This window comes from Peromyscus californicus, unplaced genomic scaffold, assembly GCF_007827085.1.
Source record: "Peromyscus californicus insignis strain IS unplaced genomic scaffold, ASM782708v3 Scaffold_2__1_contigs__length_46816999, whole genome shotgun sequence".
Taxonomy (NCBI): Eukaryota; Metazoa; Chordata; class Mammalia; order Rodentia; family Cricetidae; genus Peromyscus; species Peromyscus californicus.
Genome location: NW_026294540.1, coordinates 13378443 through 13395081, shown reverse-complemented (window position 1 = coordinate 13395081; position 16639 = coordinate 13378443). Strand labels below are relative to the sequence as shown.

Sequence of the window (16639 nt, the reverse complement as noted above, 5' to 3'; positions counted from 1 at the left end):
TAATCAATACATAATAATGTGGACACCACCCTTTTCCAAACTGACATCAATGGCAATTGCTTGTAGCAATTGAGTTCTTGCTCACCAAGTTCCCCACCAGGAATGCAATAGTCTTCTTCAGGTGGGCACACATGGCCAGATCAGGGAGAGTCTGGAACCAAGGTCCCTGAGCTCAGGCTTGGGGAGAGGGAAAGGTGGGCATATGGAGTACAAGAGCAGGAGCAAGCCGGGCATTGGTGGCGCACGCCTTTAATCCCAGCACTCGGGAGGCAGAGGCAGGTGGATCTCTGTGAGTTCAAGGCCCGCCTGGGCTACAGAGTGAGTGCCAGGAGAGGCGCAAAGCTACACAGAGAAACCCTGTCTCGAAAAACCAAAAACAAAATTCATTAAAAAAAAAAAAAAAGAGCAGGGCTTGGAGGTCCAGACATCCTCAGTCCAGTCTTAGGAAGTGTTTAAATGTGGTAATGACCACGGTAGCAGACAGCGTAGCTCTGCTTGGTGAAAACACAGAAATGTGGTTCTAAAAGATCCGCTGACAGGTAGCAGAGGCAGGAGACGCCATTTGTTTGTGTTTACAGTACACAGATGCTCAGTTTCTGCGTGTCTGTTACCTCACCACTGGGGGTTGAGGTTTGGGGTAGAGACAGAAGATCTAGGGAACTCACGGGCCAGCCAGTGTAGCCAGTCAGGAAGCTCCAGGTTCAGTGAGAGACCCTGTCGCAAAAAGTAAACTGAAGAGTGATTGAGGAGGGGCACTTGATGTTGACCTCTGGCCCCCATGCACTAGTGCACACAGGTGTGTGTGCACACTCATAAACGCGTACATACACTGCCTCCCACAGTGTAGAAAGTGTGTGTGCACATTCATAAACACGTACATACACTGCCTCCCACAGTGAGGAAAGTGTGTGTGCACACTCATACAGCGTACATAGACTGCCTCCCACAGTGTAGAAAGGGACGTGAATAGGATTTTATGCTGATACAGAGTCCCACCAAGCAAATGCAGAAGTCAGGACTTGTTAGACATCAGCCATTGTCTTCCCCAGAGGGCGGAAAGGTCCAGGTTGCTTGATGGTTTCCTCCGGGGGCACACTGGTCCCAGAGCAGCTGATGGCCTGAGCCAGAGACCCGAAAGCCAAAGCCGTCTCCATTCCTGCTCCCCCCACCCCACCCCCCCCCCCCGGCGGTGTCCCGCCACGGGTGACAATGTCGTTCTTACTTTTCTCTGACAACAGTTAGCTCTGTCCACACCGGCGAGGAGGGCTGGTGGCTGTGTCCAGTGGTGGCCTTGGACCCGCCAGGTGCCCTCCTCAGGTGGTGGCTCTGTTCCCTGCAGCAGGTGCAGACTGTGAGCCTGAGAGCTGACGTCTCAGCTCACCTGGGAAAGAGACCGGAGCTACTTGGGGGCCTAGGCAGAGAGTGCGGTTGGGTCTCCAGGGTTTTCCTTTGGGTGAAATAGTTAAGCACATGTTTGGAAGAGAGGTGCGGGGTGTGTGTGTGTGTGTGTGTGTGTGTGTGTGTGTGTCTGTCTGTCTGTCTGTCTGTCTGCCTGCTCGCTCTCTGCCCTCTGCCGGTCCTCCTCTGTCTTCCACTCTGAGTGTCCCCACGGCCTGTCCTTGTCATTGCCTCTGTCCTTACTTCTCACTGTCTTTCTCCTTTGTCTCCTGGTGTGTTCCCAAACCTGTTCCGTGGACCACTGGGGTAATGCAGAGTTGTTAGAAACAGCTGTTCTCCCCTGCCAGCTGCGGCTTCCTTCAGCAAGGGACTTTTTTTTTTTTTTCCTTTCGAGACAGGGTTTCTCTGTGTAGCCTTGGCTGTCCTAGAACTTGCTCTGTAGACCAGGCTGGCCTTGGACTCAGAGATCCCCCTGCCTCTGCCTCCCGAGTACTGGGATTAAAGGCGTGCGCCACCACCGCCTGGTAACAAGGGACTTTTCTCTGAGCCCGTTTGAGCATCTGCAAATTGGAGTTCCATAAAGCTGTATGCCCCCTAGCTCCGTCTCCAGGGCCCGCATTGATATTTTCTGCCCTGGCAGTGTGACCGTCTCAAGGGAGGTGTGATATTCTTGAATCAAATCTCTATGTACCAGGCGGAGGCTAACCTTGGGGGTTCAGATACTAATAGATGACTTCACCTTAACACACCTCGGTTCAGTTGCGTCACCTGTAAGCCGTAGTTGACGAGAGGTTGCCTCTGTAAGAATCAACAAGCCGAGGCCTGGAAAGCCCCGAGAGTGCACCTGGGGAAGTCACCAGTGTGGCCCACACTGTTAAGAAGTTGCAGTGTGTAGAAGGGGCATCTGCCACGGCCCATAGTCCACGGGGAAGCAGGGAGGACGAAAAAGCTGAGATGGGGTGCCAGCACCCTGTGATGAAGGAGTTTTAACGGAGACACGGGCCTTGGAGAGTTCCATGCCAGCAGGATGTGCTTTGCAGAAAAAGGTGTCTGGGTTCTGTGGTCCTTGCTCTGAGCTGTCCCATATGACCCCCTCCGGGGACCAGTGATCAGAGGAATGACTAAGAAAAGGCTGAGGAGAGATGTACAGCCGGGAGGGACCTCCAGCTCCCTGGCTCAGCATGGATGCTGAGACCAGGGCGTTCTGTTCCTGGCTACAGCCAAGTCCTGGGAGGAAGGTTTGGCCACCAACATCTTCAAGACCGGCACTTGCCTGCGGCATCCCAGCACTTGCCCTGAGTTAACTGGGGTTTCTAGGGGCTGCTGGCTGAGTCCCTCAGGCTGTCCAGGAGCCTTGGTGTCTGCATCACGTGTGTTTGCATATGGGTGCCCCTGTGCCCTCCCACATGCTCTCTTCCCCTCCCTCCAGTCTTGTCAGAGGAGCCAGGGCTCATCCTCCTTCTGCCCTCCCCGCTCAGGTTGGATCCATGCAGTGTATACCCCTGTGGACTCTCTGGTGTTCGGCGGGAACATCCTGCACAGCTTCAACGTGCCCATGCAGCTGCGGATCTACGAGATTGAGGACAGAACCCGGGTAAGAAAGCACCTTCTCTCCCGGGGGAGCGAGCTGGCCTTTCTCCATTCGACTTGAGTTCCTTCCCACTTCTGCTCCGTCTCAAGCTGGGGCCTTGCTTCTGGTTCTGGAGGGCGCTATGACAGCCTCCATAAGAGCCCGTCCCCACATCCCTGGAGTTCCTGTTCACTGTCAGACCATAGGCAGAATCCTCTGTGGGACAGTTGGGCATGATTGTCCCTACCTAAAATCTCAGCACTTGGGAAGTGGAGGCAGGATCAGAAGTCCCAAGGCCAGCCAGGGCTACACAGAGTGGGGCCAGGCTGAGCTACATTTTAAACACTGAAAACAAACAAAAAACTGCCGGGCGGTGGTGGCGCACGCCTTGAATCCCAGCACTCGGGAGGCAGAGGCAGGCGGATCTTTGTGAGTTCGAGGCCAGCCTGGGCTACAGAGTGAGTTCCAGAAAGGCTCCAAAGCTACACAGAGAAAACCTGTCTCGAAAAACAAACAAACAAAAAACCTTTGTGGAACCAGTGTCTGTATCTCTGTACCTGAGCAAGTGCCTGTGCATTTGTGACCTTGAGAGAGCAGCAGGAGGTGGGAGGGACCCAGCCTTCCTCCTCTTTGCATATGTAGAAAGGGTGTGTGGACCTTGTGTTGTTCCTGTTGCTGAAGTCTGCGGGGGGTGGGGGGGGGGTGGGGGGGGTGGGGGGGGGGGTGGGGGGGGGGGGTGGGGGGGGTGGGGGGGGGGGTGGAGGAGGCTCGAAAAAGGGCCAGCCTGGTCCACAGTCACATCTTTCCTGTGTATTCGCCTGGGAAACTGGGGTCTGATGGAAGGGAAGCCTGTGTCTCTAGGCCTGTGGCTGAGCGCGCGCGTCCCCCTGGGCCCTTGGGAAACTCTCTGGGGCCGAGGCTTCCCTGTGACCATGCGGGTGATGCTTTCTCGGCTTAGCAACTCTCCCAGGATGAGGGCCACGTGCGCCTTTTGTTCCTGGAGTTTTCCCTGAATACCTTCTTCGATGGTTGGGACTTGGCCACCCTCTCTCCAATGCTGTGGCTTGACCACACGTCCCCCAGGCGTTTGAGACGGGTTCAGGGGTGAAAAACTAAAGCCCTGGGATGAAAAGGGCCTATTTTGAATCCCAGCTACCCCTGCCACCGCTTTTCCTCCTTCTGTTTTTCATGTGACTAGTTAAATATTTCTTTGAATTGAGATACAACGTACATACCATGAAATTCACCATTTGAAATGTACAGTTCTGTATTTTTAGTATGTAGCCATCATCACTAATTCTAGCACATTCTCCCCGCCCCCTCTTCCCCTGCCGAGAGACCCCTGTACCCATTAGCGGCCGTTCCTTATTCCCTCCTTCTCCAACCCTGGTGACCTCTGATCTACTTTCTGTCTATGAATTGGCCTGTTGGGGACATTCGCTCTACATGGAATCATGTGATACGTGGCCTTTTACATCTGGACATTTCCCGCTCAACATGGATGGACCTTGGTCCATCCATGTTGTAGTGCATCCATGTTGTAGTGCATGTCCAGCGCATCTCATGACTGCGTAGAAGAACTCTGTTGTACGAACAGACCACATGACAGTTCTCCTTGGGATTTGCCTCAGAAAGTGGCTTTTCGGCCCCAGAGAAGTATTGGTGTGGTTGAACTCTGTAAAGAAACACCTTAGGCTGCACTGGTCAGAATGTAACTTTCCAGTCTTGTTTCTAGGTTTTGTTTCCATGCGATGATACTTTGGAGTCATAGTGAGGCGGGAGTTGAGGGCGCCCAGGGCATGCTTGACTTCCTGTCTTGTGGTGCCCAGGTCCACATTGTCCTGGGCCAAGGTCCTATGCAGAGGCCTTGTTTCATGGACTTCTTATCACCTTTCTAGAAAGGTGCATGTAGCCCAGATCTGGAGCACGTGCCCTGTGCTGTTCAGGACAAAGACACTGTTTGGGCACAAATGGTCACTTTTCAGTCCGAGTCCAATGATGTCTGGACTCCGGCCAACCATTCTTTTTGGCCAGCCCTGAAAAACAGGCCATTTGTTGTGAGCAGCGACCAGCAGGTGTGGATGGAAAGCCGGTACTCTAGAGGAGAGGTCAGGCCCAGACTTTCCAGGCAGTTCCTGAAAGCCAGAACCAGACTGGGATTTCTTAATTCCTCTGGCAACTTGCTGGATAGCTGTCCCCTCCCATGGGAATCTGATTGTGCATCTCAGAGCACCTGTTGCCCCCTGCCCCCAGTCATAACCCCTAGGAGCCTAGTTCCTCTCCCCAACTGGTATCACTCAAAGCAGGAACCCCCTAACCTCCCTATCCCCTATGACATCATTCTGTTTGCACTGGTGTGGTATCTCACCACATCAAGATGCATATCGGCTCCCTCCCCTGAGGCCCCTTGTCCTTAGTCCCTGAGGGGGCACCCATCTGGCTTCTCTGAAGCAGATTGTTGGCTCTAGGGCTGGAGGAAGGATGGCTGGGGGGCGGGGGTGGGGTGGGGTGGGGTGGGGTGGCGTGGCGGGCAGGCCAAACTGCAAGCTACAGCAGGCATTTTAATCTGCTTTGAATTCTGGTCTTTGGAGAGGGGCTTGGCTATGAGGCCCAATTGTTTCTGCCTTAGGAGCCAGAGCAGACAAAAGGCCCTAGAGAGAGTCCTGGAAGCCAGATAAAATGTCAGGACTACTTGTCAGCCCGATACAGCTCAATTCTTCCATCCCTATCAGCTCCTTTAAGAAGGTTATGGCCATTTAAAAATAGTTTTCCCCAGAGTGTTCTCAAACATGGCTCTACGTGGAAACAAACGCTGGAGACTGGACAGAGGAAGCCCAGTAGGGGTGTCCAGAAAAGGAGTTTGCCTTTGTTATGCTAGGTGGGGGTAGGATTGGCTATCCAGCCCTAAAACCCTAAGCCTCTCCCACATTTAGAAAATATTTTTATTTTTCTGTGCAAGATGCTGGGTGACTCTCACTCCGCTGTGTCATGGACCCCCCATAAGGCAGCGCAGACAGACAGGTCTAGGCCTCTAAGGACTGATAGAGGACAGGTTCCTTCTGTGAATCTCCTGCTCTAAAGATCACAGTAATGGGAGAGCTAGACCAGAACGGACTGCTGCATGCTTCTTATGATTACGTCACAACAGCCGTGACATACTTTTAGCTCCAGTTAGCTACTGAGGGTCGGAAGGATGGTCCAGATGATTACTCATCAAACTGCTGTCTTTCTTACGCTTATCTTTTTTTTTTTCCTTAATGGCTCTAGTGAAAACAGCTTTCCCAGAAAAGGTAATGCCAGCACCCCTTACATTCCCCTCCTTTGCGTCCACTGACTCTGTTTGGAAACTGCAAATTATTTACCTTACCTCTCCCCTCCCTCCTACCATTGGAGTTTTATTTTTCCCCCCCATTGAAATTTTTTTTTTCCAGGAGAAAAACAAAATTTAAGATACTTCCACTCACCTTTGCATTTTAATTTCTCAAGAAATTAAATGGTCATCCTAGGGGCACAGAGACTTCCTCAACTCTCCTCCAACGTCCGCTCAATTCTTGGATGACTCAGGCCTCTGAGGAAGGGCCAGGCAGGTGCCACTTAAATGAGCCTCGGGAGCTCCAATTGGACCCCTGAGATCCACTGTTGGTGAACTGCCCTCTAGGCTGGGCCCAGGGCCGCCTTTGTGACCGCCTTGCCATTTTTTTGTGGACAGAGGTTGGTTAACCACTCAATTTGGTGAGACTCCAACTTGTCACCAAATAATATTGAGCAATCGTGTGTTTAATGTTCCCAGGCATGTGGCTGGAACCTTTTGAAGGCGAAGGGTAGTAGGCAACAACCTGTTTGTAAGTCAGATTTTGCAAATTTTTTTTTTTCCTGCAGTTCTCTCTTGGAAAAAAAACCAAAAAAACAAAAAAACAAATTAAATTATCAGCCCCCCCCCCCCCCAAATCCCAAAACCAACCAAACAAAAAAGGCCAAACCAAGTTGAATTTCTTCATTCGTATTTGTTTTCACCCAGCTAGTTTCCCTTGGGTTCAGCGACCGAGAGGGGAGATTTGCCATCCTCTCTTGAATACAGCCCCTTTCTCTGAATTTTCCCCCCTAATCTAGAAGTATTCTCTGGTGTCACAGTGCCCATCAACGGCACAGCGGCATGGATAGTGTCAAAATTTTTGAAAAGTCAAAAGTTGAAAGCACTTGATCCATCGAGTCCCCTCTTGGGAGTTATGAATGGGGGTCTGTTGTCTTCAGCTTGCAATATAGGGATTGACAATTTGTTTCCAAATCTTTTGGCCCGGTCTCTGGAATCGGGATGGGGCTGAACCCCATCCCTCAAACTTTCCATCACAGGAGGTCGAGGGCGGCTTCAAACTCAAGAGCCCCTCTCTAGCCCAGGGGGTGCTGATCAGTAACTGTGAAACAAAGGAGTCACGTCATCCTGGTAGTGAAACTGGGCTTCTCAGAAAGTAGCTGGAGCCAAGGAAAACGCCAGATTCTTCTCCCAACTCCATGCATCTCCCGGAGGAGCTGAAAAGCATGCGGCGAACCATGATCTCATCCCTCAGCACGTCATCCCCCAGAGGCAGGGAGATGAAGTGGACCCAGTTCACAGGTGGAAGAGGTGGAACCCAGGAGCGGGAAAAGGGCCTGAAAGCTGAGAAGTTAGCTGAAGTAGATAAGGAATGGAAGACAGAGGTGGGCAGGGTTTTTTTCCAGTATGGTGCTTAGAGAATACCAGCTAAATGTATTTTAGGTAACGGAGGACTCGAGTCTGCTCCTACTTGATTTTGTTGAAAAGGTACCTGGGCACTGTATATTGTCAGCATAGAAAGAGCCTCTGGGGGGTAGGGGATGCTTGCTGAAGGATGAGGAAGGTGAGCGGGAGTCTCGGACCTTCACAGATACGCCCTTGGAAAAGGGGAGAGATGAGTAGGTGTTCTAGGGATGTGTAAGACAAGTGTGCCCCACGATGGGAGATGAAGTCATCTTACTGTACCTTACCGCCTCCATGTCTGTTCAGGATGTAGCTTCCAGAAGGTTCCTCTATGCTGAGGCCATCAATATTGGCTTTTCTTCCATTGCCGGTTCCTCTTTATAGACCCTGAACTGCCACCCATCAGAATTCCTTGCGGTCCACACATTTTATAGTTCTCCTATGCATTGCTTCTTTACCTGTAAGAAACAGCCGAGAAGACTCTGCACTGATACCCTGACACCAGACCCCAGAGTATCCCCTGGTGACGAGATGTCTCGCCTTGGTTACATTGGGGAATTGTGTCCCTCAGAGCCCTCAGTAGAAACACAAGCAGGTATCATAGGTGGATGTGGGGAGCAGGACACTGTGGATGCTCCTAAGGGCCCTACCCTAGGGAGGTGGATGAGACTGTACCACCCACCGTTTTACAGGGGTCCTCCACGCCTGGCCTTCCTCCCAGAAATTCAGGAGGGTATATAATAGTTTGTCTGCTGAAGCATAAGGATTGGGAGAGGACGTCTGTTTTTCAAGGGAGGGGAGAGACAGCAGAGTCCGTGCAAGAATATTCTAGAATGAGGAGCCCATGTCCGTTGCGGCTGGGATCAGGCAGGGCTTCTTCCATTTGCAGGTATCCGTAGTGCTGGCAGCAGGTCAGGGAAATCCTTTTTCTACACACACTGGGCCCTGTTCACCTCCCGGGATGGGTAGCTCATGGACCAAAAACTGATGCTTCCCGTAGGCCTCTCTCCGCCTCATCCATGCATGCTGCTGGCGCCTGCCCCTTCCAGGCCTCGGTCTTGCCTCCCTGCCGGTGACACCTCCCCGTTTTCCCCTTTTCCTGTTACTTATGCTCTTGCTAAGGTGATGAGCGCTACTTCAGGGAACCTGCCGCCTGCCGCGCGTCCTCCCCCGTTATCCCTGGAGACTGACCTCTCGCCTGCCTGCTCTGCTCCTTGCTTTCAGGTTCAGCCCAAGTTCCGCTACCCCTTCTACTATGAGATGTGCTGGTATGTCTTGGAGAGATACGTGTACTGTGTGACCCAGCGCTCCTACCTCACTCAGGAATACCAGAGAGAATTAATGCTTATTGGTGAGTAACCGAACCTGGCCAGGGCTGATGCCCTTTTTGTCATGGAGCCTGTGGATGGATAGCCCTGGGTCCCCTGGGATTCTCCGAAGCCAGAATGCTAGGCAGGAGACCGCTCAGGAGATAGCCCCGCTTGTGCGTCTCCCACCCGGAACACAGAAGCCAAGAAAAGGAGCCCGTGACCCCCCAGAAGAAACAGGATTGTCACACACACCCCCATAACTGCAGATGCATGAAGATGCATGCCTGTGACCAGCACAGTTGCTAAAACAGGACCCTCCAACAGAATGGAGAACTCAGGCTCTCCATGTTCCTCTGTAGTTACCTGATTTTTGTTTTTATTTATTTTTTATTTTTTGGGGGGGGCGCATTTCGAGACAGGGTTTCTCTGTGTAGCTTTGCGCCTTTCCTGGAACTCTCTTTGTAGACCCGGCTGGCCTCAAACTCACAGAGATCCGCCTTCCTCTGCCTCCCGAGTGCTGGGATTAAAGGCGTGCGCCACCACCGCCCGGCTGGTTTTTCGTACAATGCTCTGAGGTTTGGGTTTTCGTCCCCATAGGAGCAGGCCCATGTTATACAGCTAGTGCCCATAATTCAGGCCCAGTTTACCCAGAAGGGAGGGGTGGCCGGGGATTGAAATCAGGTTGTCAGCCTTGGCAAGTGCCTTTACCCACTAAACCATCCTGACAGCCCTTGACTGATTTTTTTAAACACTTATTTATTTTAAGGGTGTGTGTATGTGCCTGAGTGTATGTATGGACACCACTGTGAAGTCCAGGAGAGGGCATCAGATCCCTTGGAACTGGAGTTACACGGAGTTGGGAGCTGCCATGTGGGTGCTGGGAACCAAACCTAGGTCCACTGCCCTGCCTCTATCCCTGCCATTGACTGACCTGTAGACATATGATAAAATGCCAGGCATATTGTCAGTGGTAAAGCAACCTGTGAGGGTGCAGAGAGCTGGAAAGAGAGCAGAGCTGGGATTTGAACCTGTGTATGGCTGACTACTGCCCTTGTACAGGCCAGGAGCCCTGAACCAGACCCTTGCTCTCTGCAGGAAGAGGAATCCACAGAGCTTCCATCGGGGGGCGCTAAGTGGTCATCATTGTATCTTACGATCTTCCCCACAGATGCCCCAAGAAAAGCCAGTGTAGACGGCTTCTCATCGGATTCCTGGCTGGAGATGGAGGAGGAGTCCTGTGAGCAGCAGCCTCAGGAGGAGGAGGAGAAGGAGGAGGAGGGGGATGGTGCAGAGAAGACACCCAAGCCGCCCGCCGAGGGCCCCACCTCCCCCACCAGCACCCCCTCGGAGGAGCAGGAGAACACCGGGAAGAAGCCCAAAGCCCCCGCCATGCGCTTCCTCAAGAGGACTTTGTCCAACGAGTCAGAGGAAAGTGTCAAGTCCACGACGACGCCCGTAGACTACCCCAAGACACCCACAGGCTCCCCTTCCACTGAGGTTTCTACCAAGTGGACCCACCTGACCGAATTTGAACTGAAGGGCCTGAAAGCCTTGGTGGAAAAACTGGAGTCTCTTCCGGAGAATAAGAAGTGTGTCCCTGAGGGCATCGAGGACCCCCAGGCCCTCCTGGAAGGTGTAAAGGTGGGCAGGGGCCAAGGCTGGGTCGGGCTTAGAGTGGCTAGCTATTCTAGGGTGGGTCCAGGTGCTAGTACTCACCCAGGTACTCGGTCTAGGCAAGCCTATCTGGATTATGGACTGTGGGACCACAGTTAGCAGCTGGGGGAAGGCTTGCTCTGTGGGTGACAGCAGCTTCTTTGATACTTTTTGGGACCTCAGGGCTCCCCCGCAGGAGGAGTGTGTGTTTGTGTGTGTTGTGACAGTGTTCTGATGGGTTTGATTCCCTAGAGCTTGCCATTCTGGGTTGATTCCCACGAGCGTGAATCTGGGTGTGTGAGCTGGTGACCTTCCTCCTAACCGTTGACTAGGGGTACGGTGCAGCAGCCTAAGGTTGCCATGGTCTCACTTGGATCTGCATAGGAAGTAGGTCCTGGGGGGTCAGGTAGAGCTGGGATGAGGATCCAGGAGAGATGCGAGAGTGCCTGCTGGACATCCCACTGTGCGAATGCTTCTTGGAGTGCAGATCCACAAGTGCAGAACTGCTTCCTGTAGCGTTGCTGAGACTGCAGTTAACGAAGTTAGGAGAATCCGCGGGCTGCCCCAGCGCCTGATTGGGGCAGTGGAGTTGGCAGTCTACTGGCGTTAGAAACTGAACTCAGATTTCTTCCTTGGGAATTGGTAGTTTATCAAGCCCCTTGCAGGGGCTCCGGGACTCGGGGGTAAGTTGGGGCTTGTGTGGTAGTGGGGGGTTGGGAGTGTGTGAAACTTTGGGGCTCAGGTCAGGTAACTGTTAGGGATGTATAACCAGTATATGGAACCGTTGAACGAAAATCGTTAATCTGGGTGCGCCTCACTTACTAGCTTGATTTTGTTGTCTGTGGTACCAGATGGAATGCAGAGCATCACACATCCTGGGCAGGTTCTTTTTATGACCTTACCCACATCTCATTTCTACTGGGTATTTTTTTTTTTTTTTTTTTTTTGTTTTTCGAGACAGGGTTTCTCTGTGTAGCTTTGCGCCTTTCCTGGAACTCGCTTTGGAGACCAGGCTGGCCTCGAACTCACAGAGATCCGCCTGGCTCTGCCTCCCGAGTGCTGGGCTTAAAGGCGTGCGCCACCACCGCCCGGCTTTCTACTGGGTATTTTTGTAGTTTGATCTCTAAACAGCAACCTTAGGATTCTGTCATGTGGCTACTTTTTTTTTTTTTTTTTTTTTTTTCCGTTTGTGAGAGCTTGTAAAATGAAAACAGTTTTAATCAGTTGGTTTTTAATTTTTTTTTTCTTTCAGTTTTTCGAGATAGGATTTCTCTGTGTAACAGCCCTGGCTGTCCTGGAACTTGCTTTGTAGACCAGGCTAGCCTCAAACTCCCAGAGATCCACCTGCCTCTGCGTCACCAGGGCTGGGATTAAAGGCATACACCACCACTGCCAGGCCAGTTTTGTTAAATTTTTATCGATCACAAAATAATAGTACTGAGTTGCCAAAATACTGTGGACGGGTTGTTATACATACATGTTCATCACTTTCTGTGATACCCTCTTGCTTTAATAGGATCCGTGTGGTGTGTTTGCAGGGAGCGCCCCTGGTTCGTGGCCAGGTTTCTCTCTTTCCTTGTGTCTCTCCATTGCCCTCTGAGGCTGCGTTCAGTTGCTGCTGAGAGGGCCTGTCAAGGTTAGGGTGTAAGTAGAGTGCAGAGACCAGTACCACTGCTGTGAGGCACATTTGCATACGCTGAGGACGGTGCCGCTGTGCTTGCCTGGCTGGGTTTTTATTTCGTCCTCTAGCTGAATGGCAATCTTATCCATTAGGTCTGTGAAAATAAGTGGAAGTTGCAGAATTCTATAAAAGTCTAAGAAAGGCCTTCTCGTTGCCACCTCGTGGAGATGATGTCCAGAAAGCTGACACCGGGTGTCTTCAGAGATGTCTCTTGTTTGACTTTTAGTTTTGAGACGGACCCTCCTGTATCCCAGGCTAGGATAGCCTCAGAGTTGTTGTGTAGGCCAGGATGACTTTGAACTTCGAGTCCTCCTGCTTCTGCCTCCTACGTGTGGGAATACAGGCATGTGCCACTATGCTCGGTTTATATGGCAGTAGGGAATTGAACCCATGGCTTTCTGCATGTTGTGAAGGCACTCTGCCAACTGCCTGGAAACCCCTCTCTTTAATAATACTTTAATAATATATTAGCAGGACCAAGACATCAAGGTAGAGGAGATCCTTGAGTTCAGGTTTGACTTACGTTCTCCACTACTTGCTTGTGTGGCCCTGGGCACATCATTCTGCTTTTTATTTCCCGGTGCTGCGTAAAATGAAGATACTTCCTAGCCCTCAGGAAGCAGAGGCAGGCAAATCTCACTGAGTTCAAGGCCAGCCTGGGCTATAGAGTGAGTCCTAGGCCAGCCTAGAAAAAAAGCCAAAAACCAAACAGGAATTTTGGACATGATGCGCTTGATCCTACTGGGGACCAGATTCCGATGTTTCTGGTCACTCGGAAGTACTTAGATACTTGGTTAAAAACTGACGTGGCCAGAGCTGGAGTGATGACTCACAAGTGAAGAGCTCTTCCTGCTCTCACAAAGAAAGGACCAGAATTGAGTTCCAGGCACCAGCATGAGGTGACTCCCAACTCTCTGGTAGAGGGAGAGAACTGACTTGACTGACCGACCTATCCTCTGACCCCTGACCCCTACAGGTATACCATAGGATGCCCCCCCCATACCAATACATATAATGAAAATTTTTTAAATGAAATTTTTTTTTTTGGTTTTTCGAGACAGGGTTTCTCTGTGTAGCTTTGCGCCTTTCCTGGAACTCACTTGGTAGCCCAGGCTGGCCTCGAACTCACAGAGATCCGCCTGACTCTGCCTCCCGAGTGCTGGGCTTAAAGGCGTGCGCCACCACCGCCCGGCTAAACGAAATATTTTTAAAAACTGAAATGGAGTGCTGGACAGGTGGTCAGGTGGTAAGGAGTACTTCACTGCTCTTGTAGAGGACCCAGATTTGGTGCCCAGCACCCACATGGTAGCTCACAGTCTCCTGTAACTCCAGTTCCAGGGCATGAAACTAACTCTCCTTTCCCTTTTGGGCCCCTGCGTGCACGTGGTACATATCAACTTGGGAACACACACACATACACACAAATACATAAAAATTAGTAAGTGAATCTAAAATAGCAAACTGAAAATGGGGTCTGGCAAGATGGCTCAGTGGGTAAAGGCACCTGCCGCCAAGCCTCACAGCGTGAGTTCAATCCCTGGAACCCACATAGTGGAGGGAGAGAACTGATTCCCGAAAGGTATCCCTCTGACCTCCGGCCTTGTGCTGGGATGGTGCGTGTTCCCCCAATAGGTAAATAAATGTATTATAAACTGAATTTTTTTTTTAAGATTTATTTATTTACCATGTACATAGTATGCCTGTACACCAGAAGAAGGCACCAGATCTCATTACAGATGATTGTGAGCCATCATGTGGGGGCTGGGAATTGAACCCAGGTCCTCTGGAAGAGCAGCCAGTGCTCTTAACCTCTGAGCCATCTCTCCAGCCCTGAAGTTTTTGAAAAAGTAGTACAGTGGCAGGGAACTGTGGAGTGGACTTACTTGGAGGAACAATGAGATTGGCTTTGGCCCGCCTCTGCTGTCCCGTGATCTTTTCCTCGTCTTTCCCCATCTCTCATCTGTTCTTTAGGGAACAGTTACCGTCCGCAATTGTTTCCTGGCGAATGTTCCAGTTGCTTAGATGACAGCGCATCCTCTTTCTGGGCCTGGAGCCCGCAAGTCTGAAAGCAAGATGTTTGCAGAGCCGTGCCCACGCCTGAGGCTCTAGGAAAGTGTCTTTCCTTGGCTCCTCCCTCTTCTCGGGGCAGCTAGCGGTCCTTGGCGTTGGTTGGCTTGTCTTAACGTCATACCCATCTCAGCCCACGGTTAAGGTTGATTGTACATGGCCATCCCCCTCTCCATGTCGACAGTGAGTGACACCAGCCATTGGATTCAGGCCCTGGAGAATCCAGCAGAACCTCGCATCAGCTTGATGAAATGTATAGAAACCATCCCCAGAGTCACATTCTGGGGCTCCCAGTGTACATGGATTTTTGGGGTCACACTGATTAGCAACAGTTGTGGGTTGAAGTAATTCACCTGACGATGGGATTGCCTAGCGAGCGGTCTCTTTAAGAAACATCCCTGCTGTCCGCTAGAACTTGGGGAGAGCGCTGCGGCTCCCGCTCTGACTCCGGGTGGAGGGAAAGCTGGACATGTAGCATGTGGTCCTCAAATCAGTTCTGAGTGACTAGAATACAGTCCAGTATGTGTCAGGGCTGTGAAGGGCAGAGGGCACCAAGGATGTGGGCGGGATGACTTTGTCAGGTGACCCCTCTGCAAGCTGCTTCCGGGAGTGCTCGCAGTGCAGCCTAACCATCTTTGACTATGTATTGCCACACCCCCTCGCCATGATCTCACGCTTTTCTGGCTGTCATCAAGTTATCATGGTAGAGAAGACCAACTATCTAATTGCATGGAATTATGGGACTGCAATAGCATTATGGGACTAGCGGGAATTACGGAGCTACACAGAGCTGTGGGCCTGAAAGACCTAAGTCAGGTTTTCTTGTTTTGAAGTCTCTTTTTATCTCTCTTCCTTCCCTTCCCCGCTTCTCCCTTTCCCTTCTCTCCTTTCCTATATCTTTGCTTTCTTTTCTCAGTCTTTATTTTTATTTTTAGGCATAGTCTAACCCTGTACAGCCCAGGCTATGTGTAGCTCAGTCTTGTTCTAATATTGTGATGATATTGCCTCACCCTCTCAAGTATCAGGATTATAGGCATGAACTAACAGATCTGGTCAAGTGTTTTGGTTTTTTGTTTTTTTTTTTTTTTAAATCAGTCAAATAGAGATCAGTTGTATTGCTCTGACATCAAACTCCAAACGTAACAGGGAAGAAGGTCTTAAATTAAGAATGCATTGTCCAAGGCTGGAGAGATGGCTCAGAGGTTAAGAGCACTGGCTGCTTTTCCAGAGTACCTGAGTTCAATTCCCAGCAACCACATGGTGGCTCACAACCTTCTCTAATGGGATCTGGTGCCCTCTTCTGGCCTGCAGGCATACATGCAGACAGAACACTGTATACATAATAAAGAAAGAAATCTTTAAAAAAAAAAAAAAAAAAGCCGGGCGGTGGTGGCGCACGCCTTTAATCCCAGCATTTGGGAGGCAGAGGCAGGTGGATCTTTGTGAGTTCAAGGCCAGCCTGGTCTAGATGAGCGAGATCCAGGAAAGGCGCAAAGCTGCACAGAGAAACCCTGTCTCGAAAAACCTAAAAAAAAAAAAAAAAAAAAAAAAAAAGTGCATTGTCCAGATGGATGTTGCTTGTCTTTGAGGACAGTTGTGGAGTCAGGTCAAGTCCCTGCACAGTCCATTGTGCTGCTGAGGTTCTTGGGGGACACAGTAAAACAAGAGGAAGTATGATCTGTGTCATGACTGACACGTGTAAAGTCCTAGCAAGGTCTTGAAGTACTCAGTAGACCAGAGTTGATATTGTTATGATTTCAGACACCTCGGAATGGAAACAGTTTTGTTCCCGGTCAGGTCTGAGCTTGTGAACCCGTGATGTGAGGAGAGGGGGGTCAGAGCATTTTTCTCTGTTTTTCACCCTGGAATGCACTTGCTTTTAAAGCTGTCTCTTACGGGTGTTAACAATTTGCAAGACGGTGAGAGATGTAGAGTCTAGATTGTCTCTCTGCCTATCTCCATATCTCGTGTGTGTGTGTGTGTGTGTGTGTGTGTGTGTGTGTGTGTGTGTGTGTGTGTGATGTAGCTGGGCGCCCAGGACCTTCTGCGTCTTTTTTGTTTTGTTTGGTTTTGCTTTTAGTTTTTTGAGACAGGATTTCTCTGTATAACAGCCCAGGCTGTACTGGAACTTGCTTTGTAGACCAGGCCAGACTGGCCTTGAACTCACAGAGATCTGCCTGCCTCTGCCTCCGGAGCCTGGCAGACCCTCTGCATCTGAAGCTGGTGCTCCGTCCCTGAGTCTCCAC

At 51.0% G+C, this 16639-nt stretch overlaps 1 protein-coding gene across 10 annotated transcripts in view; it reads left to right on the top strand.

Moving 5' to 3' along the window:
* Positions 1–16639, top strand: part of Kdm2b (lysine demethylase 2B) — a 125286-nt gene that overhangs the window by 47313 nt on the left and 61334 nt on the right. For all 10 annotated transcript variants that reach the window (XM_052755359.1, XM_052755356.1, XM_052755350.1 and 7 more), the window contains 3 exons: positions 2877–2992; positions 8907–9033; positions 10161–10633. In XM_052755359.1, the coding sequence (XP_052611319.1) occupies positions 2877–2992; positions 8907–9033; positions 10161–10633 (716 nt within the window). The remainder of the gene's footprint in view (positions 1–2876; positions 2993–8906; positions 9034–10160; positions 10634–16639) is intronic.